General features: G+C 38.5%; 1 protein-coding gene across 3 annotated transcripts in view; it reads right to left on the bottom strand.

Annotated features, from left to right (window-relative positions):
- The window catches only part of SRPK2 (SRSF protein kinase 2), a 134,649-nt gene extending 109,662 nt beyond the window's left edge, over nt 1–24,987 (bottom strand). For all 3 annotated transcript variants that reach the window (XM_042018384.1, XM_042018387.1, XM_042018388.1), the window contains exons 1-2: nt 24,948–24,987; nt 24,770–24,848 (exon numbers count right to left, since the gene is read on the bottom strand). In XM_042018384.1, coding sequence (XP_041874318.1) covers nt 24,770–24,848; nt 24,948–24,963 — 95 coding nt within the window. In that variant the 5' untranslated portion in view covers nt 24,964–24,987. The remainder of the gene's footprint in view (nt 1–24,769; nt 24,849–24,947) is intronic.
- Between the last annotated feature and the right edge of the window lie 6 nt (nt 24,988–24,993).

Raw genomic sequence — 24,993 nt, 5'->3', positions numbered from 1 at the left:
AACATATGGAATTAATGTTATGCAAAATTTGAAGGAGAAGGGATTGGTAATAATCTTGCTGCAATGCCTCTGAGAGCAGGAATATGAAAATACTATGAATTAAATGACTGTGTCTTCTAGAACCATGTACTTTAAAATACCTTCCTGTTATTGGTTTTACGACTTCACTAGATGACAAAATGACTACACATTGATTTCTTAAATAAATGTGCATTTCTTTCAATCTCTACTGAATTCTGTATTCACTTAATTATATGCCTGAATAGTAGGATCCCAGTATTATTTAACCCTTAAAACAACGGTGCATACATTTAACACTGTGTCTATCTGCTTTTTGCCTCTAAGTATGCAGCAATATGGAGAAACTGCTACCATTCATTTATATTCTAATGCTTTTCTTGAATCACACACTTCTGTATGATGAAGTAGGCAACTGCACAGTGTCACTGGCAGCTAGTAATTATCAACAGTCGCATGACCAGTCAACATTTCCTCTCTACAGCTGAACCTAAACCACAAAAGATGCTAAATTATTCACCTAGTTCTCCAAAAGATGATCACGGGTCTCTTTCCCAGATTCTTCAATAACTACAGAGATCAAAGTAGCCTTCACCCACTCCAACCTTCACTCTGAATCTACTCTCAACATCCAATGTTAAAATAAACTCCTCTGTCAAAGAAGGTGCTAAGCATCATTTCAAGGACAAATTTGGCATGCAGAATTTCTAACTATGTGGCTAGCCAAATCATGCAAGAGAAAGGTTAAACAACTTTACCGATACCTATTTAAAAAAAAAAAAAACAACCCGAAGGTCATACACCTAATGATTTTCTAGAAAAAAATACCAGCTAATAAACGAAGATCAAAAATTTTTTGTCTATTGATTGCTTCTCTTCTCATTCTTGAGTAGAAAGTCCTATTTTAAGTCAAATTATGCTAATTAAATGTAACAATCTCATAGCACTGTCACCGTCATAAGCACTACCTGCTCACTGAGAAGAGCCCCTGAAGACTTCAAGTTGTAATAGTCATCAACACATGGATGAGTGTGTATCATCGGGACAAACCAGTTCAAGGTCCTTGCTTTTCTACCATCAAGACAATCAATTAAAACAAGTTCAAGGAGAACAGATCTAGAAGCAAAAAAAATGACATAGAATGAAATTACTCAAACCCCTGAGTCTTCAGTGCAGCTGTCAGAGATATCAGTGTTAGGGACATCTGCAACATTTATGTCAAAAGGTTTATGTAGATTCTAATGGCTTTACGTCCACATAGTCTGCATACAACTCTGAATCTCAGAAGGTCCTGCCTCTTCAATGAGGTCTTAACTGACCAGTGCATTTAATCTACATCCCATTCAAAATAAAGAAGGTAAGTAAAAAGGCAGAAATATAACTTCTGAAACCTAGTGATACAGGGTTTCACAGGATAATGCTTTAATATTTGTAGATCATCAATCAAAGCATGGAAGGCCACATTTAAGGGAATTCATTTTCAAAGCAGTACTTCCTCTAATTACTTAAAAATAAATTGACTATTGTATGTTTAATCATTACAGTCAAGGAATACAATAATGTAGAAAAACTGTCATTCTTTTTGAACTAAGATATCACAAGCAATCCCCAGACTTGGGTTTGTGCTTGAGGTATTTTTTCCTGTGGGAAGGGCACATCTCAAAATTCAGAACTGCTGATACTGATGAGGGAGTTTATGAGTTACCCTGAGTGAGAAATGTCCAACAGGCTTCAAGAGCCCTCAGCCATAATTTCTCTCAAGAAGGAGGCAAATGAAAGAATATAAAACCTACTAAGAGGGCAATTTTAGAGAATGCAAAGTCTTTTTCTCTGTTGGAGAGCTGGCATATGGTGAGCTATCACAATGTTCAGTATTATTTACAGAAAACAATTACAGAGCTTCCCATTATCTGAAAGGTAAGTCACTACATCAGCTTTAAACTCCTGCAAAATGAAATACAGGTATAGGAAAAAAATGAAACAAAAAAAAGACATCACTCTCAGTGTTACAACAAGAAACATATGTACAATATGATAGCTCAATGTGTCTCTGCAACCCTGTGCATTGTGCTCTAGGATGACCCTGCCTGGCAGTCCCTGTACAAATGCCTCTTCCTTATACCAGTAGCCTGTGTTCTGAAAGCTGAAATCAATGCCAGCAGGGAAATCCTTCAGATAAAAACTTTGAAGTAATGAGGTTCAAATCAAAATTTTTCCCTTGCAAGGCAGACTAAAAATCAAATACTGCTCCAAATTTAAACACCCTGAGAACATTTATAGGAATTTATCTTTTCCCTTTACTTACAGGCCATTATTAGTTATTTTCTTATCAAGGCACTGGAAAAGCTTGCTTTCTCCTATGATGTATTAGGGCTTCAGGTTTATAACTATACAGTTAATGTAAAAATATTACTATACAGCAGAACTAACACCTTCAGTCATCTCTAACTATCAAGAGTAGGCAAAATGAGCAAATAATTTCTAAAACACATATAGCAGAAGATAAATAAAAGCTTTGTCAATCCACAAATAAGTCTGACAAACAATTCTACTTTGGAAACTCTGCAGTACACAGATCTATCACTTGAAGGCATAAAAAAATAAATAACATTTGTTCTGTTTAAAACATCACAAGTGTTGAACCCACCCTCTTATTTTTGATCTGCTTTAGATCTGACAAGTAATTCCTGCTTTGATGGAGCATCTGACTGTACAAATATTCTGAGTGCCTAAGACAGTATTTAACTTTCATTTGGTAATTTAATAACTGTAAATGACATGCACATAAACAAACAATTTGTTTGGAGAGCCCTATCAGCTGATGTCTGAGATGTGAATGAAAGGTCTCCTTTGTCTGCCTAAAAGATGTTTTTCCAAGTGACCTCTGGCATGTCACTTAAAGGAGAAGCTTGACGCTTTCATGAATCTTGAGGTTATATTCCTACGTGACCTTTGCTAAAGGCTTTGAATTTACCTAGCGTAAGTTACTACAAAAAACACCAGTATGTTAAATTTAGAATATCAAATGTGCTACAAGTAACATCAAAAATGAACAACATGTAGAGCCCAAAACAAAATTAAATGTAGGCCTCATGTAAAAACAAAATTGTCTGGTTTATGGATGGCTTTCAAATAATGATTCAAGGGTTTATGGAGGCCTTTCAAATAATGATTCAAGAATACTTGATTCAAATACATGTATTGCTGCAAGTAGCTAAAAATCACTACAAGACTGAGACTATAAAAATCTAATCATATTCATCTCCTTATATGGATTTATTAAATTACCAAAGGTCTTGATTTCAGTTCATCACCAGCAGCAGCACACTCAAATATTGAAGGAAATTCACACTGGCTCATTCTAGAATAATCCACATTGACTTAGCATTTTAATTACTCATGTTTCAGCCTGCTATCAGCTACTGTACAGTTTTTGTTTACAAGTCAGATTTTTTTTTTCTCCCATCACTGTCTAAATAAATAGCTAAGTATTCATACTTGCTTTGGGTTTATATTTCCATGGAAGCCTCCACAAATATGAATAAATGCCCTAATGCCTGGTTTAAAACTTCATTCCCCAAATCTGACCCAGAAAAACTAAATATGCCAATTTCTCTGATTACTTTTTTTTAAATAATTCCCAAGCAGCCTCCTTAGTGATCTAATTTATTTAAAGTAAATTAGCTTTCTCTCCCTGTTCTTCTGGTATTAAAATTAAGCTGTGTCCCATTGTAGTTTTTGGTGTTTTAACTTGATATAGTAAGATTAACTAGCACTTTGATTGCTCTTCTCACACAACTGAATACAAAGCCTTTCAACCATTTCTGCCCACTCCATACTTTTCACCTCAGCACAAGTGCAAAATGTTACGTCTAAGGCAGTTACATCACCCTAATGGTGTTCAAAAAACTAAATAACACAATATTAGCTTCACTCACACTAGTCACTTCTTAATGCATTGTTAAATAATACCACACAAACTAAAGAACAGCATAGAATTCATAACCACGGCTCTTTGAAATTATAACCCTGGTGGACCAGAACACATATTGCTGTCCTGAAACACCACATCTTCAAAGCCATATCCACACTCCTGATCACTGCAGTTAAGATATGCAGATAGACCTGTAGTCTAAAGACCAAAATAAAGCAGTATAGGAATACCTAATTCTTGCTTAAAGTTCCAGTTTTAAAACCACAGTGATGAGATTTCCATAAGCTTTGCTTTCTACAGCCATTCCAGCACAGCGTGGCAGTGAGTCACAAATACAGTCACACAGACACAAGTTCCAGGTTTGCAGAACACAAAAGCCATTTTCCAAAGCAGCACAGCACAAGAAAAATCTTCACAGCAGCATAGCTCCCTCTCCAGCACAAGGTAAATCCACAGCAGGAAATGAAATAACAAGGTTGTCCAGGAGTGTTTTTTCTTAATGGCAATTCTGATTAGTATTTATGGTGATTTTAGGAAAAATTTAACCAGCTACACAATTTAAATAAGATGGAAGTACCCTTTCCAGCTTCCTTCCCACACTAATTTTCACATTTAGTAATATTTATTAAGATAAATTTGGATTATATTTTTTAATTGTTAAAATATTGAGATTTTGCATATGTTCACTAAATAAATTCAATGGGGTGGGTAGAAATACTTGCAGAAATAACTAATCACAAGAACACTGTCATAAACAAATTACATAATAACCAGAACCTGATTTCCTATGATTTAAAAACCTTTTTCCCCACCACTCTCTTACTCCAGCTACTGCAAGCTTCTCCAACACCCTTCAAATACACCTTCTGACACAGGACAGCAAAACTCTGACACCTGCCCAAACCAGAGGTGTTAATTCAACACTCCCTGCCCAGCAGGCAATTCCAATGCATTTTCATGGTTTGTCTTTGAGACCCAGATCTCCTGATTTGGTTTTAAGACTAGGCTAGAAGAAGTTCTCGCTTGCAAAGCCTGTTGGGTACCTGGAAGATTTTGAAACACGCAACTTCTCTGGAATATTACCTGTCCTTAGAAGTTATAAAAATTGGTATTTTAGCATTCGCTACTATTTTCAGTCTAGGACTGATTTATATGCACATCAAGGGATTTATTAGCATGTAAAGTTCATCTTAGCACCTCAACATGCTAACGTGGAGATTACTTACATTAGCTGATGCAGTTTAAAGCAAATTAAAATTGTATTTTAAACCTACCACAGCACAAAGATGTGAGACCCTTTTTACTTCACAGACTATTCTAAACAAAAGCATAAGCCAGTGTCCTCTGGCTCTTAAATCTACCAAAGCCAAATGTAATTTCTATGCTGAAGAATAAAAAGGAAAGTTTTGTTCAAAGAAAACCTCACTGTAGAAGAGGACAGAACTCACTGAAAATCTGAACAGGACAACAGGTGGGACCTTTCACCTACCTCAGACTAGCACATTACTTAAGTTGCTCATTCTTAAAGTGAAAAAAATCAGGCTGTGTACTATATCATGGCAGTTACAAGGACAGTTGCATTTTTATTATATACTCCCCATGCTCCTAGTAACAAACTACAAAATACCTAATTCTGCAAAACATTCTATATAGTGCATTTTTGACTGATTTTATCAGTCATGCAATGCAAACAAAAGTAGTAAAGAGGTCAACCCAAGCATGCAGCTGACTGATGGCCAGTATTCTGCTTGCTACCACAGACCTGCCAAACCTTTGTGGGAGGATAAAGAAAAAAAAAAGAAAAACAAAAGGTCCAATTTAAAAAATGCACTAAAGGGTACTAAAAGATGCAGCTTTTTTTTTTTTTTTGTGGTTGTGAGACTGACTTCCCTTTACTATTTGCATTTGTGTTTATGTTCAAATTGTTCGTAAGCCCACAGACAGCTGGCTGCTTTGCCAGCTAAAATTCCAATTTTAACCCTGTAAACATGACTTACCATTTACACAGCTCTTTATATGTCAAACTTCATTCATGTTTGACAGAGCAGTCACCTTTTATTGCAGGAAAAATGAAGTAAAATTCAACATGTACCTTGTAAACAAATAATTACTTGGGACACACATGGAAACAAAGTTTAATTTAATGGGAACACAATAGATTCTGTAGCATATAACTTGATTATCTTTCAAGACAAGATCTTGGGCCTAGGCTACATGGATAATTTGTCTAAGACAGGAGAAAACTCAACACAATAGAAACACTATTTTAGTTTTTATTCAGGATTTTACAAAATGAGCCCTGTAGCCAAACTGCATTACATTTGCTTTTCTTTTTCAAAGTAAAAAAACAAGTAAGGAAAATAATTCTGCTACACGCAAAGAAATGTTTTTGTATTGCAGCTATCAAAAATAGATCCATACTTTGCTGAACCCATTTCTCAAAAGCATGCAGTACTGAATAGGAATGAAAATCCACACAGGGAGCAGATGATTCAGATGATTTTGGAGCAAAGACCACTGCCATCCTCCAAAATTTCTCAGACCACCACCAAAACTCACTGTCAACTTTTGTGTTTAATTGTAGTTCTGCAAAGTCACTGCAAATTATTTTTCCCTGCCTGTCAGGTCACAACCAAGGAGCCACTAGAACACAGGTGAACCAGAAACACTTCTTATTTCAGGGTCTACAAACACACACACACTGGTAGCACCTCCTGAGCACAAACAGTAAGGTACAGGAAGAAGCAGTGAACTCTTTTACACACTTCTGGTGATTTTAAAGAAACAACAGATCAATTAGCATGGGTGCTGAGTGTTCAACTGCTTTCAAGGATCTCCTCCTCCCCAGGAGCCACATCTCCCTCACTGCAGAAGCTGCCTGCAATCCCTGCTCCCCAGGGCTGTATTGCTGCTAGACACAAAACCAGGTACTGCTTTGCTGGATCACTGGGAGACAGAAACCAAGGGCACACCTACAGAATTTACTCTGCCTTTAAGAAGCAGAAGGTAAAATAACAAAACTGTTATTTGCATAGGGGGAAAAAAGCATGTGCAATCTATAAACTTCAAACTGGAAAGCACTGCAAAAAAAATGTTACAATTGCCTTAAATTAAGGGAATTAAAGCATTTGCAGCATGTGAGGCAGACAAAAAAACCAGAGATCCCTCAAAGCATCTCACTTTCTGATGGCCTTAGAGAAATGCACAGGACTGTCTACAGAGCACAAGTCCTGATAGGATACTTGCTGAGTCAGGTAGTTCAAGCAGTCCATCTGTTGACTTTTGCTACGTTTTTGCCTTTTTTTAACTTATTCAAGGATTCTTGTTTCCAAAGGAAAAAAGCTCTCTCAGATATAAATGTGATCAGGGACCTGCTTAGTGATTAACCCAGCTGAAACCAGTAAAAGAAGACCCAGCTTTTATAAGAACAAAGGCATTCAGGACTCATTCTTAATGGGATTCCTCAGTAGAAAAAGAAAATTCTAATGAAGGACCATTAAAATATCAGAAAAAAAAAATCACAACAAGGAAAGCATGACAGACACTAAAGTACAAGGAATGTTCAAGTTGTGTCACAGCTGTCCTTGTCCCTATAGAAACCAGGAGCTGCCTGAAGAGGCAAGGGAGCAACACTAAGGTAGAAAATCACAGAAAAGTGTCAGAAAACTGTTAAAGGAGACCCGTTTGAAAAGACTCAGATACAGTAAGCCTGTGGTAACACAGACACCAGACCATCACAGAAAGCAAAGCACTCAGAACAAGAATGCCAGGTGGGCATGGACACACGCTGTGCAAAGTACATGCCACACATGGAAGAAAAACTGTTAAGCAGAAATGACATAACATTATTTCTTGCTACAATACGCCCTGAGAAAAAGGACAGCTAAGAGAATTATAGTATGTTTCTTTGTAGCAAAAGAAATACCACCAGGATTCAAAATTGACACAATCACAGACAATACACCCTAATGTATAATACAGGCAAGTTTCTGCCTTGCACTTAACACAGGCCTCAAACATAACCAGGATACTTCACCTACAGAAACATGCAACAATGAATACCAGTAAGAGGAAAAACAGCAAGAAAGTCAGCACTGGACTCTGGGACAGAGTCTAAAAACCTCTAACAGCATTTGCCAACTCATTTTGCCTGCTAAGTGAATTTTAGCATTTACATTCCCTGCTCAGTTATCCCAGATATAATATTGATGTGGCTTTACTGATCCTTATGCCTAAAACAGCCCATAACCATGAGGCACTTTCTACACAGCCTCTGACAGCATAGTGTATAAATTATAAATTATTAAACTTAATAAAACCTTAATAGCAGCAGACTCTACAGGCATAGGTCTTACCACAAAATAAAGTTTTGGAAAGATTTTCCTTTTATCCCAGTAGTGTTTGAATGTCTACTGTAATAGAGTAAGATTAAACTGCCTGCAATTACAGAGGCAGCACACGCACAGAACCAAGTTACAGTGACAATACCACCGTGTATGATGTCATTACTTATCTTAAAAAGAAAATAGAAAAGAATCTGAAGTTAAACCTGCAAAGAAACTTAAACAAGCAAACAATAAAACCCAAAAAAATCCAATCCTTAAGGGCATGATCCTTAATTGCCTAGACGTCATATACTAGACACGTACTTACTGAAACACTACCACAGACTTTAGGAAGCACCACTCACAACCTCTCTAACAAGCAGTCCAGTCTGATCTATGACAGAATTCACTGGGCACAAAGACCACCAAATCAAGATTTCTCAACACCACTTGAAAAGCAGCACTTGACGGGAATGCTTGTGCTGTATCAACCACACCAGAAATAGATCAGGAAAAATTGCATGACATAAGGACTGAGAAGCAGAGTCACTGCAAAACCCTAATTACACGGCAGACAAACAGAACAGAGAAAGGCAAAATATGAATCACTCCAAGATAAATTAGTTTGTCTAGCCACTGCCTGATAAAATGATTATAAATCCTAACAAAATAAAGACCAAGTATTAAAGTAATAGACAGCACTACCTCCTCAAAAATACCTAATGGTCACAGCAGGGTTACTGACATGCCCATTACTGACAAGCCAAAGCATTGGAAATAAACCTCAAAAAACTAAAGCACCCAGGAAGAAAGCCTAACAAGAGAACAGCATACTACACAGATGTTCCAAAAATGCATGTGGAGTGGTACAGGCAGGATGGAGCAGGCAGACAGGAGCTCCAGTGAAACCACACTGAAGCAGAAATGCCACTGTTACTGCATTCCAGCAATTTCATTACATGTATTACCAAAGTAATAACCCAAACAGGAGCTTGAACAGTTCCTGAGCAGAAACACCAGCAAAAGCATCTTCCTGAAAAAGGATATACATATCTAAATAAAAGGACCAGACTAAGACAAGCCCTGTGACATGGGATATGGTTTCTATACGTGCTAAGCTGCGCTCACAAGCTATTTAATGACAAGTCTCTTCAGTCTTCTCTCTCATATACAAACCCAGCCTGTGTGCTGTGCAGTGCAGCGGCACCTACACCAAAAAAGATATAATCAGCACATCCATTAATAAGTGTCTATTTGTAACAGACAATTAAATATTTCATAATTTCATTCACTCTAATTTGCCATAAGTAAATTCGTATTGACTTTAAATTAACTAGCTCTAAATGTTTCATGTTCACACCAGTGAGGATTTGTTTCTTAAGTAACACTGATACGACCCAACTGATTCTAACTGGTAGGTTAAAACAAGTTTCATCAAGAAGTAGTATGATAATAGTTCACCTTTGCAAATGTTTAACAAACATTGCAGACATAAAAAAAGGGGAAACAACATTTCCTCTCTATCCAAGCAAATACACCCAGGTGTCCTCAGTCACCAATCACCCACACCAAGTGCTTTGGCAGAACACTTCCTCTCTACATCAAGAAAATTTTGCATACAACAAATTGTAATGTTTTCACTTTAATCAAACTCCTTAGTGCCCCATTTTAGATGAAAACTTGAATTGCACGTCGTGCAAAATTTTTAATTGATATTGCCACCTAGTGGCTTGTTTCAACAATATTGAATAATCATAAAAGCCAGCAGGAGAACATCAACTTCTACAATAAGTTTCCCAAAACCCATCAGATACAGTATTTCACCAGTATAAAAAAATCTAATAGTGCTTTCCACCCAAAACAAAGGAAATCCCCAAGGACTACTTACAGAACTAAGCCTAAGGTAGTACACACTCCTTATAATAAAATTATTTCTATGGGCAGAATAAAACAGCATCATAAAATCATTTGGTTTGTTATGTAATAATGCAATATTGAAAAACTCTCCAAACACAGATTTTCGTAGTGGTACTTCTCCTCTGAAATTATTTATAAAGATTACTTTTTTTAATTTCTTGAATACAAAATAGAGAAGAGGAACGTATTTCCCATCTCTCTGGTATTCAGTTTACTGTAGGTCTGTTGTTGTACGTTTCACGTCAAGGTGATGTGAGTACCCTAAATACAGAAAACAAAATGCAGAACAAGTCCTAATATAAGGGAAACCAACTTTCAAAACACTTCTGCTGGCAAGTGCATTTTTGTTATAAAAGAAACTAAAAACTAGACAAGAAGTTCTTAGTATTTATGCAGCTTTTCCATTGCTATTTCATATAACAAAATTGTTTAGGTTGGAAAAGACCTTTCAGATCATCAGCTGGAACCATTAACCTAGCATCACCATGTTCACCACTAAACCATGTCACTAAGGCCCACATCCACATGCCTTTTGAACGCTTCCACAGATGCTAATTCCATTCTTTCACTGGGCAGCCCATTCCTTTGGCAATCTGACCACCCCTTCAGTGAAGGCATTTCTCCTAATACCCAACCTAAGCCTCCCCTGGCGCAACTTGAGGCCATTTCCTCTGGTCCTGTCACTTGTTCCCTGGGAGAAGCCAACCCCCACCTGTCTGCAGCCTCCTTTCAGGCAGTTGTAGAGAGTGATTAAGGTCACCCCGGAGCCTCTTCTTCCGGCTGAACACCCCCAGCTCCCTCAGCTGCTCCTCATCAGACCTGTGCTCCAGACCCTTCCCCAGCTCTGTTCCCTTCTCTGAACTCGTTCCAGCACCTCAATGTCCTTCTTATAGTGAGGCACTGAAAAAAAAATGAACACAGGATTCAAGGTGTGGCCTCACCAGTGCCAAGTACAGAGGGACAATCACTGCCTGGTCCTGATGGCCACACTATTGCTGGTACAAGCCAGGATGCCATTGGCCTTCTTGGCTAGCCAGGCACACACAGGCTCATTGTGACCCAAACCTACACACAAAATAGAGTCCTACAGTTACAGATAACCCTGCTCTCTGTTCAGACTACAGCCATCTTCAGTATCTTGTGGAAACATTGGTGCTTATTACGCAGCATTAGTAAAAGCTAATTGACAAGACTGTAATTTTCATCCTTTCTGCTTCTACATCCCTATTTCTAATGGACAAAGACTTTCTTTTTACCTTGCTGCTTAAAAAAACCTACATAATTTTCATGTGTCTATCCATCCAAGCTTTTTTTACAGCATGAGGTTCAACAAGACCAATGCCAGGTCCTACACTTTGGTCACAACAAGGCCAGGCAGCAGCACAGGCTTCAGGCAGTGGCTGGAAAGCAGCCCAGTGGAAAAGGACCTGGGAGTGCTGGTCTACAGCAGCTGAACATCAACCAGTGCATGCTCAGGTGGCCAAGAAGGCCAATGGCATTATTATAGTACAGCCCACAAATATATATATTCACATACACATAGAGAAAGACTGGTTATTACTCCACTTTTTTTTTTTTTTACACATTTTATATAAAAATTATACTGATGTCATAATCAGGAAAGAAAAAAGCTTTTTTTTTTCCTTAACCTTGAGGAGATACACAGACCAGGTCTTTTGCTTATAATATCATTCTCTAAAATACTCAAAAAATCTCTCCATTATTTGCTGCCATGTTTCTGATCTACTTTAGAACACTAAGTATTTCTATAATGAAGGAAGATAATACCTTGAAAATGCATTCAAGCCCTTTCAATATTTAGCTAAAATGTTTATTCAATACACAATGCTACATAGTTTTGTCTTCTTATACCTCAAAGCCCTTAGAGCCTCTTTCATGACTTCAGGTACAAAAGTTCTATTGTGAGAAGAAATAACAGCTTTCTAATGAGGTGCTGAATAACTACATGTTAAATGTAAATAAATCAAAAGCTACTCTGCAAACCACCAATATTTAAAGATACTACTTCAACAAGATCCAATCTTCATAGGTCTTCCCTTCCTCATAAAATTTCTGCTTGTACTTTCTGCAAATACTTTCTCAGATGTGCTGATTTAAGTACCATCTTTTGAATTCCCACATCATCCATCTTCCTGCAAAAAGGCCCAGAATGCCACTTCACTCAGCCATCACCAGATCAACGCTAAATTTATGCCTCGTCACTTCCTAACTGCCTCTTGCCAGCTTTGAAATCACCTGAGCAGATGCAAGTCCAGAACAGCAATTTTATGTATTCAGCATATTTGCATCCAGGCTACCTGAACAGAGAACAGTGATGACTGCTCACCACAGTTCACACTAAGCAAGACCATGGAGCCAATAAAAAACACTGCTGCCATTGTTTGTAATGGGCCACAGACTTTGCGTTAAGGTGAGCCTTGGGACTTACCACTCTCTGTCTGAAGATTTGGCCTGCCTGGAGATTTGTTTTAGCATTGAACAGAAACAGCCCACTGATCAAAGGACTATTACCTACTTTGTTTCAGCTGTTGCTTCACCTTTTACAGTTGTGCGTGTAGCAGCCATTGTTATACATAATATAGCAATAATAATTATTCTGTGTAAATAACCATTTAAGATGCTGGAATAAAATGCAGTATCAAGCATTCAAGACCTGGAGCCACTGCAGAGGACTAGAAAGTGACAGGATGATACAGAGACTTGGGGCTACAAACATCTCACCAGTGGTCAGCTGCTGGCTGCAGAACTGCAACCTGTGAGCTGGGCAAAACCACTCACAGAAGGAACAAAGAACAGGCATCAAACTGATGTAAAATACACCACTATATAGTAAATCTGGATGGCTTCACATACATTGTAACATGGATTTACAAGGCAGCACAGAAACAACATGTAGAATCACATAAAAATTATTCAAGTGGATTTCAGAATAAGGAGTAAAAAGCTACCAACATCAACCTCAGACCTTTCAGCAGGGCCAGGAGGCTGATGTCTGGCCATATCCCTCCCTTCTCCCAAATAAAAGCATCCACCCCAGAAGAGTAGGCATAGCACTGGAGAAAGAGCAGGTACTACAAAGTTTGGGTATGTATCATTTTGTCTGCAAGCAACTGGAAACAAATGCTGATATCACTGTAACTCAGCTCTCAATAATTATTTGATTGGCCCTTTAAGACTACAGCAACCTCTCTGAAAGCTGTGCAACAAAGCAGTGAGGAGAGACTCCAAGATTTGGAAGGGCAGATACAGATGAATCCATTAGCAGCTATTTAACCTGCACAGAAATACAGGTCCAAGCTGCATTAATAGAATACCTCAGCAGCTGGTGGGTGCAGATCATGCTGCAAACGTGGGAGATAAACAGTGAAGAACTTCAGGATGAGAAAGGACACAGCTGGAATGGTCACTGGATTCCTCCTTCCCAGCCTCCATAAAGAGAAGAGTTCAGAATTAATGTATCATCCTCTAAATAGGACAATGTATTACTAGGAGGGGATATAGCAGGCCATTTTATTTATACATACAAACACACAGACATTCTCTCTTCACCTCACTAAGTCTCCATTTCCAATTTTCCCAGAATTATTAGAGCATTTTGGGTGCCTGCTCACATTAACTGGAGTACATGCACATTTTTTCCCCATCAGTGACACCCTACATTGTACATCAGTCTTTCCATCTTCTGCTAAAGCAATAGTCCCCTGACTCTGGCTTCTGCCCTGTCTTCTATTTCCTTTCTCCAAACACCCCCCCTTTATATTCATGTGTATCTGCTAAGATAAGGCAATGTCACTATATGCTCACTGACTTTTCATTCTGATATTCTAGGTATATTCTATTTACTGGCAGCAAATCACAGCTTTGCTGCTTTCCATCACTGCTGATAAAAGCCAAAATTAAATTCTATGCTGTGAAATGGGTTGAACATGCTTTTAATTCTTGATTTGGTTTTATTTCCACATGATCTGTAATAATTCAGTTTGAAGGAAATTATATTATCTTAAAAACAAGGCAGATTGCTCCTTTTTATTTCACTTATTTATAATATCATCCTACATTGATGGGAACACCACAAGAAGCAAACCCAAGAACAAAGGTGATAATACTACGCAAAGAAGTGAGAAGAGACCAATTTTTCTACTTTGTGGTTTTTAGCCTCTCCTGGAACACTAAGAGATTACACACTTCATCCCTGCTATGAGACTATTACCTCTGTAGAGTGCTAAGGGACTTTATCTACTGAGTTTAAATGATATTTAAAGATTCCCAAATTAAGTTCCTTATGTTAAGGCAGTATTTTATGTACATACACATACATAGCTATTGCTTATTACTTATGCCAATGCAAATGAACTGTGAAATACGAAGTATAATGTATTGGCATAAACTGTGGAGAAAAAAAATTGGCTAAGGATACAAGCACTGAAAAGCAATAAAATCTTTGTCTTAGCTTTGCAGTATTATTTTAAACCAGCTCCTTTATTACCAATGTAAATTTCACAGCATCAAAACTGAAATACACTACAGAACAAAATCTGAGAAAAAGTTTGAAAAGCAGACTGTGAGAATTACGATTCTTCTTGCTGGAGATTGCTGCTTTGCAACAATCATTGCTAAATCAAACATACCAGCATCTGGTGCACCACAGTTCAGAGCTTAACATAGTAATTTAAACCATGCACAGTTTCAATTCAACTTAATACCTCGGGCTGTGAACTGTAATTAGGAAGAAGCTGGCACACATTCAGTTCCATTGTCCTTGCATATTAACATCGCTGTGTCTTAAAAACACTCTGAATAAACTAACAAGACAAGCACGTTCTCTGCACTTTGCCCATCAGGTCCTGATGCTAAGAAACAACTCTCAGAGGTCCCATGTGGTTTGGTTTGCTTTTTTAAGTTTTTGCTAACTCTTGCATTATTTTCATTATTTTTGCCATAATTAAACACATACTGTATAGATTTGAGAGACACTGTCAACACATATATAATGCCACTTTCTGATTTAAAACTTCAGTCACATTCTTCTACTTAAATGTATGTCCTCCATAAAAATTCCCACTTATTGAAGAAATCACATAAAGTGATTTTTAGCAATCTATGCATCTCACAAATAAACTGAAAAGATAATTATTTGCTGACACTTAACTTTCTGGTGTTAAAACCATCATAAGAGGACCTTCTTTTACAGTTTCATAGTTTTATTTTTAAAGTTGCTTTACTACTTGACGTACTTGTCTAAAATTTTGATTGTTTTAAAGTGGGAAAGAAGACAGCATAGCAATGCAAATATGTCAAATTGTTTGATTTAGATTGCAGCACAATTAGGAGAGTGAATTATTCCTTTTTACATGTATAGACCACAAGTTAGCACATTCCTTTTTCATCATTAGCAAAGGCAGAATATCAGACAAAGCCATTAAGAGAGCCCTAGAATTTTAACTACAATATGAATTCTGCTCATTAGACACTGATACATACAGTAAACCCACACACTGATGTATAGAAAAAACTAATGAAAACAGCAAAACTTTCAAAATAAATCTGTGGTTTTGTTTCAATATATGTATTCAGCTGTGGTTTATTTTAACATTCCTTTTAGTTGCAGCTATTAAAAATTCTCTGTATTCACTGGCATGGCGAAGCAAAAGGCAAGGATTAAGACAAGCTGCTACTGCAGAGAAGGTACAAGTGGAAGAGAAGGAGTCTGATCTACTTAAACTTTATCTCAAGCTTTCGTAATGCTACAATTAGGACAAGATATGGCACCCTGTGAGACACAAGCTACTGAGAGTCATTCTGGAAACAAAAAATTAGATCAAAATGATTATTTTAAAAGGGTAACATCTTTATTCCCAAGACAAATATTCTCATTACACAAAACTGATTTTCTGGCTTCAGAAATAAACACTAGAGAATACAAATATACTACTTTTCAACTACAGAAACAGGATAAATATTTTTATTTCCTGCACCATGTTTCTTATACAATATGTCGAAAATTTGTCAAACTTTATTGCAACATTTTTAGATAAACTAAAAATCAATTCTCAATAGCACTTGTTTTAGACAATTGAAGAAAAATAGGTATTGTCTATTGGAATATATAGTTTCAACCTTGTTTTTTTCCGGATTTACAAGCAACCTGGATTAGCAGTGAGAACACAACACTTAAAAGTAACTGATCCATACTAAACACCAAAGCAGCTATGTAACAGGTATCTGGTGATCTAAAATATACTGGTAGCTTCAGCATAGTTCTTTATAGCTCTATTTCACATTTTGAGCCACTCTATTTCACATTTTGAGCCCACTGGAGACTCACATGTGCTTTCACATCCAGCTTCTTCAAGAGCCTTGACTGGCTGGTGTGCCCAAATTATGTTTGCCCACAGCAGCATTGCTGAGTTCATCACAAAGCGCTCAATTCCCAAAACTGTTCATTCCTGATTGAAGAGTGTCTCTATGAAATGCACAGTGTGGAAGCAAATACCAAAATCGCTGTGTGTCAACTTCTCAACACTGTTGACACAATCTAACTTACATGTTGCCATATAGCAAACATTTCTGGGAAACAAAAAAATAAACATTAAAATCTCTAATTAACATTAAAAAGAGAGGCAATGCTCTAAGCATTTGAGTGGAATTTAATTAGATGTCTAGGGACCAGCATCACGGACTTGGACACCAACACGTGCTGGACACCATGTTACTAATATACAAAACAGGTCACCCCAAGCAATAGACTACCTTAAAAAAAAAAAGTAAATGGATAATAGTATCTGAAAAAGCATTTAAGATGATTTTATTCTTTTGAGCCAGAACTCCTAATAGTACCATGAAGCTCCTGGTTGTATCCAGGTTTCCCTGACACTTTACAACATTCACCTGGGAATAGATTCTGGCAAAAGGGATCTGTCATACTGTGCCTTCTGACACCAGGAAAGAGAACTTGAAAGAAAGCTTAAGCCTCTGATCTCCTCAGGGCTCTCTCTTTCATAAAAATGATGAATGGGGACCGCTGTGCTAAAAAGAAAAATCATTTAATGACCCATACAGCCTCATTCTAACCAAATCACCATATGTTTGTTTTGTAACTCAGAGCTACCTGGCAGCAGTCAAGCAGCATGCTGATACCTGTTTATTAGTGAAACTTGATAGCAACGCTTCCCTTTTCATCACTCACCTTCCAACTCCATCAGTCTGTTGCTCTTATTTATTCTGCAGAAGGGTGGTAAAGCCACTGGCCATCCCTTACACACCGAAGCCTAGCACGGCCTATTATCTTGTGATTGACACTTGCACATGGCAAGTTGAAATAAGAAGTTTGAAATTCCTCAGGCATCTTAACTCTTACTTCACAAGTGAGTGAATTACTGAGCTATTACATAAGCATGGGAACCAAAACCTTAAAATAGAGCTACTTTTTCACAGCTACTGATCAAATAATCTGAATTCTTAGATTCACAACTTTAAAGCAATCCCAGGCTCATTTTGACATCAAACTCAGACCTGCAGATGGCATCAAAGCCTACAGGAAAGTAGCATTTCAAGCATGCCCATTTCTTCACTATTTTTCACTCCTGGGAAAGCCTCCCCCACCATCATCATTACCTTACTGGTTTTGGGCATGAAAGCTCTTCTCAAACACACCTCTACTGATTGACTGTACAGATTTAGTAGCTAACTCCAGTTTTACGGCTCCTTCTTGAGCCAGGTACAGAAGTGCTACACATTAGATCACCCTGCTTGGATCTAGGCTCACAGATCCTGTCAGGCTTGTGCATACTGTCAGATGCTGCAAGTGATCCACAGAGGTGGCCTTGAAAATCTAGGGGCTGCCACACTAATCTAGGTCAAACGAGTACCTAGGCCAGTATTATACCAGTGGGTGCCAGAAACATATGCTTAGAGATGAGTATACAAGTGGATCACTCTCTATTAGGACAAATTTACTTGATAGGGCTTGAGCAAACAGGGGCTTGGAAGATCACACTGCACTGACAATAGCATTCTTAAAAACTAATGGTTCTAGTTACCAGTCTTATCCTTCTTAAACCCACCTGTAACTTGGACTCTACAACATATTGCAAAGCCACATTCTGCTTTTTGTACTGTACAAAAAGAAGTCGGGTTGGAGTTTTTTTCCACTGAAGTCATTCACTGTTTTGTAATGAATAAAGGCAAGTTATTTCTTCTTCCCCTTCTATACCTGTAATGATTTTTCAGGCATATCAAAACATTCCTTAACCAGGTTTACATATCTGAAAACTACTAGTCATAAATTAAGCTGCCCAATATCCTCAATCACCTTTACTATCTCCTTCTTTGAGCAGTTTTTAGTTCTACATAATCTTTTTTGAAACAGTAAGATGTGAACTACGTAACAACCATACATGTAAACCACAATTTATAGAGAAACACTATTTATTTTAAAACTTTAACTTTCAAACATTAAAATAGCCATTAAAAAAAGTTGGCTTTATTTATTACATTTTTAGTTAAGTACCTTACTTAACTAAAGTCTCAGCTGCACTTAACTGGCATTCTTTTAATTACTTTCTACGTGGATTTTAATAACTTATGCTTTCTTTTCCTAGGATTCAGTGTCCTATGGTTTTATTTCTACAGGGCACATGATCTCAAATTCCAAAGGTGCTAAGTGACCACTCTGGCAGGGGAAAGGAATAAAACCAGCTGCCTTAAAGCACACAGAGTGGGCGCAGCCTGTGTAACTGCCCACCTGGCAGCAGGATGAATCCCAACCAACGAAAGGAATATGGAATTGTTTCTTTCCTAACCACTCTAGAAGAGGGAGGAGTCACCCTCTCTATTGACTGTACCTTCTCTCTTGAAGATACCCCTCAATCATGCATTTGCTCACCTTATACCAACCTTTCAGGCAACCAGTCACAGAAACAGCAATTCCATCACACCCATCTCCAGGCTCCAAGCAGCTACCTAAGAACCTCTTCTATACTGATTCTGTACAAACATCTATGTCCCAGTCTGTGATAAAGGAATAACATCACATACAGGTGAGCAACAACAGGAGGGTACCAAGCAGGAGACAAACAATTATTACACAGAGAAATTACTGGGGTGAAACATGAGACAAGAAAAGGCAGAGCAAAGCAAAGGGAAGAAATACATCCCAAGAGAGCTTTCTTTAGAAACATGAATATGAAACCAATACAATTTTAATACAGTTTGAAAAATAACAAACAACTGATTTTAACATCAGAATATAAGGTACATATGCTGTAGCTAGACAGCTCTGACCTTTATCATTGCAACAAGAACAGTAGAGATAAAAATTTTTTTCCTCAGGGATAGGAAAATATAATTGACCCCTAACTATAGAATACTCCCTTGCATTTTAGAAAACTGCAAACTAAGCATTGACAGTAGCTCAGGGCAACTGAAGCCCTTGATTCTTTTAACCTCCTACATTCAAATTATCGACTTTTAATTGACTAACTTCTGTTGAGGAAAAACAGTGAGGCACCAATACTGTCAAGAAGCATTATTTCACCAGAGTCTATTCAGTGGTTTGCCTTTAACCAAGAAGCTCAAGATAAGATTCCTTTAGCATTAACATTCAGAGACATTTCCTTAGCGGAACATTACTTCATTATGCAGGACATCGATATAAAAGTCAAAAGTCTGCCAGCTGCTTTGCTGGATAAAACCAGAATGTGTTACTTAGACATGCACACTATTTTAATCATAGAATTTCCCAATGTACAGCCTAAAATAAAAACAGTACACAAGAAATGCAAAAAAAGTTAGTACCTTTACAGAGGTACATTTTGAAACTTAGACCACACCTTTTTCCAGCCAAAAAGCTTGTTCAGAGTATCTTCCTTTAAATACAAAAACTTCTTCTATAGTTACCTTAGGCTCAGATGCAGACTGCTGCAATTCTGTTCTGTAACTTGTGCTTTATTATATCAGGCTTATTTTTCCAGCCACTTCTCTACATACTTTCTGCACACTATCAGAAATCCATCCGAACATAATAGTTTCCAAAAGCAGAGTTCATCCTAAAAGGTGTATTACTGGGGTAGAAAGCAGACACAAGAAGACTGCTGTCAAAGCTCTGCCAACTTCAGACAGGACCATCCTTCTCACACTTACCATGTGCTGTAACTGTTAACAGATTAGAAGTGAAAAATGAGAAAACAAGGATAAGAGTTGTAGAGAAGGGGACAAAAAAAGAAGTCTTGCTATGAAAACTGGAAAGTGAGGGCTGTAACTTCAAATATATGAAGGATGAGACACAGTACTTTAAAAACACAAATACTGGGAGCTGTAATGACAGGTAGAGAGACAATTTTTTTGTTTCTTCAGATATTAATAAAATATTTTTAATTTTTTTTAAGCAGCCTAGTAGAACACTGCTCATTCCCAAAGTCCCCATAGGCAATTAGAACAGAATTAGTTATTGATTATAAAACTATAGGTTAGATTGCAAAGACAACAATCTGGTAGAATCACAACAAAAGCAATTACTGCTGAAAGGGAAGGGATCAATTATGAATACAACTGCTATATAGTTACATTTTCATCAGTCCTGTCCCTTTCTTCTGTAGATAACTGAGGTCACCTCATTCGCTTTCATTAGATACTGGCATAACTTTGGGTTCTATCCTTCTGAATCTTTCCTAATCCTCCTCTTTAAAAGCTTTTAAAAACTTAACATTAGCTTCTCTGACATTCTTCAGTAAATCATCCCAAGAAGAAAAAGAAAAAACCAACCAACAACTTCAGAAACACTACACTTGAGGGGCAGATACAACACCACTGCAGACTGTGAGAGTTTATGGTCATTCTCACATAGAAAGGCCAAGAGCTTCATCTGTAGCCTTTGGTCAGGGCCCAGAATACATTCAGTCAATACTCATGAGAACAGGAACTACCTAATAGATGCTGCTTCTAAGAAAAGAAACTTACTGAAAGAGGCTGAAAAACACTGTGGTAGAGGAACACTAACAAACAAAAGCAGTGAATTACTTTTACACATTTAAGATTTCATAATAATGTTATATATCCTAAACCTTGATAGCTGCACAATACTTGTGGGTTCAAGAAATTAGATATCTGGAAGTTCACAGTACAGAAATCTGGCACTTCCCATGTTAACCAACATGGATATACTGCACCACTACGAAGTAGTATCACATGGTCTATATCACCTGTTCTGAAGTGCTGCTTAAAAACAAAACCAAAATCAGTCTTTGTATTTAGATTTATATATTTCTATCAAAATATGCAGCACACATAATCCTCTCGCCATAGGTCCACACACCATCATCTGGATTTTTTTTTTACTTACAAAATGCTTTCTTTTAACTTCGGATAAAAATGTACAGTTGACGTGCTAAAGAGGACAACTCTAACTGGTTTTTGTCATATTCACTTAGAAATAAAGTCAAGCAAAAAAAAAATATCCAAGGTAGAAGTTCACCCCAGTTGAAGGCAGCACTAGTCTGAACACAAAGAGCCTACCATTCTGCTGAATGCAAAAGGTAATATACCTGAGGCCATCTGTTTGCACTAAGTGAAGGACAGTAAACAGGCTTGTCTGTCTGTAAGCACGTTTATCTCTCTCTGAACAGACTCAGGCATCTGTCAAAATCACTATTTCACAGACCTCTCTCAACACAGACCTCCACTTCAAGGAGAAATAAATTGCAGAAGACCCAAATTAACAATTTTGATTAATCTTTTATCCAGCTAAAAAAAATACATAAGTAGTTTGCACACACTTCATGCAAGTCCATCTATTACAACCAACATCAAGTGCTAACTTATCTTAATACAGTGAGATATTCTGTTTCAATAGCCTGGATGTTTGATTTCAAAGTAAGGCCGTATCAAGTAAATTTTATTATTACATGCAACTATAGATATAGTCTTGATTCAAGACAAAGTGCTTTCTCTTCAGAATATGAGACACTTAGCTTCTATTTTCTTTTTTTTCCACCCTGTTGCAAAAAAAATACAGATTCACCTCCACCAGTTCTCATCACTGACTTAGGGGGTCAACACTGAGCAGCTACTGAGGACCAATCTCGCAGCCTTCTTTGGCAAATAAGGTCATAACAAACAAAAAGCTATTCTGAGTACCAAAATTTTTTCTTCTTGTGTCATCATCCTAATACTCTTCAAACAAAAGCCTGCAAGTAAGCAACAAAACGATATAACTCTCCTAGCCAGTTTTACAGGAGGATTCCTGCAGTTCCCTTTGAAGCACATTGTTACCAGCATCAATGGAAGTTACTTCATAAAGCTATGACCTGGCAGAGAAAAGTGTTCCTAAGAATCACAGTTAAGAAGAAGAAAACAAAACAAAAACCTAAAAAACCTGCGTTGGATTCAAAACTAATTCACAATTTTCATGTAGTGAACAAGTTCACTGCAAGGAACTTATGCCACAGATTCTCCACCCCTCAAATCAATATTTTCATTTCCATATACTGTACATTTGATGTGCATCACAGATACCATACTCCTCTAAAACACTAGTATATGCTGTAGCAGCGGAATTTAAAGCAAGGCTAGGAACAGGACAAAAGAGATACTGAAAGAATATCTGATACTGGCTTTACTTTGGGGGCCTCAACTATTTGCAAGGAGACTTAAAAACTTGAAGGGAGTTTTGCTTTCATATAGAAGCACAAAACAGAGTAGAAGGCCTCCAGAGCATAAAAGTGGTTTGCAGAGGAAAACATACGTAGCAGAAGAGTTGACAAGATGGCTCTTGTCAACTACAGCAAAACCACTTGTTTCATGAGGCAACTGACCAGATTGGAGCATTGCATCTAGAAATGCCGACTCAGTAAGGCAAATGGCCAGCTCCTGACTGTGCACCCCGACTTAACAGCAGCCAGTTTCTTCAGCAAAAACAAAGACTACCAGTTCTGTACTTATTGTCTGTGAAAGCAAACTTTTAACAAACTCATTCAGCAAAACATCCCAAAGCAGCTCCACTAAGAAGTGTATTAAATGTTCTATCACCTAAGAATAGAAGTTTATTAACAACCTTGTGGTTAAGACTTAACTGAAAATTTCAAAAATAACTCTGAACCTAGAGCTACAATGAAATTTAACCTATTTCCATTTTCAAACTGGCAAAAAACAAATCCATGTAACACTACCAACTGAATTTCCAAAAGGTTTCTGGAAACAAGGGAATCAATTACTGCATATCTTGCACATAACATTTGTTTGTTTCCATTGCAGTAACTCCAAATTCAAACAACTGAAAGCATAACACAGCTTTTACACAATGCTGGAGGAAATAGCACTAGTGGAACAGGATGTGAACGAAAGTTAGCTGTTGAAGTCTGATCACTGCTACACCAGCACCTCGTCCGATGTTATTTTTACCCATCTTAAAGGGGAAAAAAGCACCCATTCATTGTAACTAGAAAAAAAAAAACAAACCAAACACTTCATGATCAGAGATATATTATTATTTCTTCCAATAGAAGTCATAAAGAAAAAGACCTTGCCCCTTGCACATAGCAACATCTCTCCCCACCACATATATATCCATCCACCATACACTGCTTTCCAGTTCTAAGACTGACGAACTAGGAGGAGAGGGGAATGAGTGACAACAGGACATATTTCCCTGTCAGAACAAAGCAGGTAGACTAGATCCCCAAGTACCAAAACAAAGACAAGAGCCAATTGGCAACTTAATGAGTCACCAATAAAGTCCCACTGAACAAAACACAGTGAAAGTTAGTGACAGAAGCATGTAATCCTTCAAGGAGAAAAAATGAAATAGTCCAAAGCCACATTGTCCTAGGAAAGAGCAAAGTGTGAACACGATAGAGATGGAAGAATGTTCCTATGGGGTTCAGTGAAAACAAGTATCATGAGAATGAAAAAAGATCAATTGACAGTGACAAGAACATGAAGAGCTAGCAGAAGACAAGGAGGGGGAAACAGAGAGCGACTTCTATTCTTATCTGTAAGATTAACAGAGACTTAAAACAAACCAAAGGGATACGGATATCAGCATCACTGACGATTAGACACATATGGGAAGGGGAAATAGCCTGATGGTACCGAAGAGGATGAGAAAAGGACTGTCTATAGATGGGACAATGCTGCAGAAAGAAACCTCGGAACAGAAAGCACTGAGAAACGAGACCACAAAGATGAGAGAACTGGAGAGAGAATCAAGAGGAACACGTGGGCTGGGCAGATCCCCGACAAACCGGGGGTTCTCAGGGCCGGCAGCCGGAGCGCCTGGCGCGGGTTCCCACGGGGGCACTGGGAGGCCCTGCCCGAAGGATGCTGAGCCCGGCACCCGGGCTGGGGATGGCGACATCCCCCGTGGGAGGGCCGGGCCCGGGCGGGTGCAGTGCCCTGCCGAGGGAGCCGCCGTGTGTCCCGCGGGCGGCGGGACCGGGCAGCCGGGACCGCCTGCAGGGGCGTTGCGGGGCGCTGGGAGCGACGCGCGAGGGACGCACAGACAACGGAGGGGTCGCGGGGGGAGGCTCCGTCCCGGCGGGTCGGGGGTCCCCGTACTCACTTTTTCGCCAGGTGCTTGTCCCTCCTGCCGGCCGCCGCGGACTGCTTGGGCCGCCGCCTGCGGGCCTGCAGGGCCAGCACTGCCGGGAGAAGAGAACAGACGGGAGCCGGCGTGAGCAGCGGCGGCTGCCGCGCAGCCCCCCCACACCCCGCTCCCGCCCGGCGGCACAGCGCGGTACCTTTCCGCGAGTTCATCGCCCCGCGCCGGGCGCTGCTCGGCGGGCG

Source organism: Corvus kubaryi, unplaced genomic scaffold, assembly GCF_017639235.1.
Source record: "Corvus kubaryi isolate FWS band 111438036 unplaced genomic scaffold, C.kubaryi_AGA036_p1.0 137, whole genome shotgun sequence".
Classification (NCBI taxonomy): Eukaryota; Metazoa; Chordata; class Aves; order Passeriformes; family Corvidae; genus Corvus; species Corvus kubaryi.
Note: the sequence above shows the minus strand (reverse complement) of the source record. Positions and strands in the feature narration are given on the sequence as shown.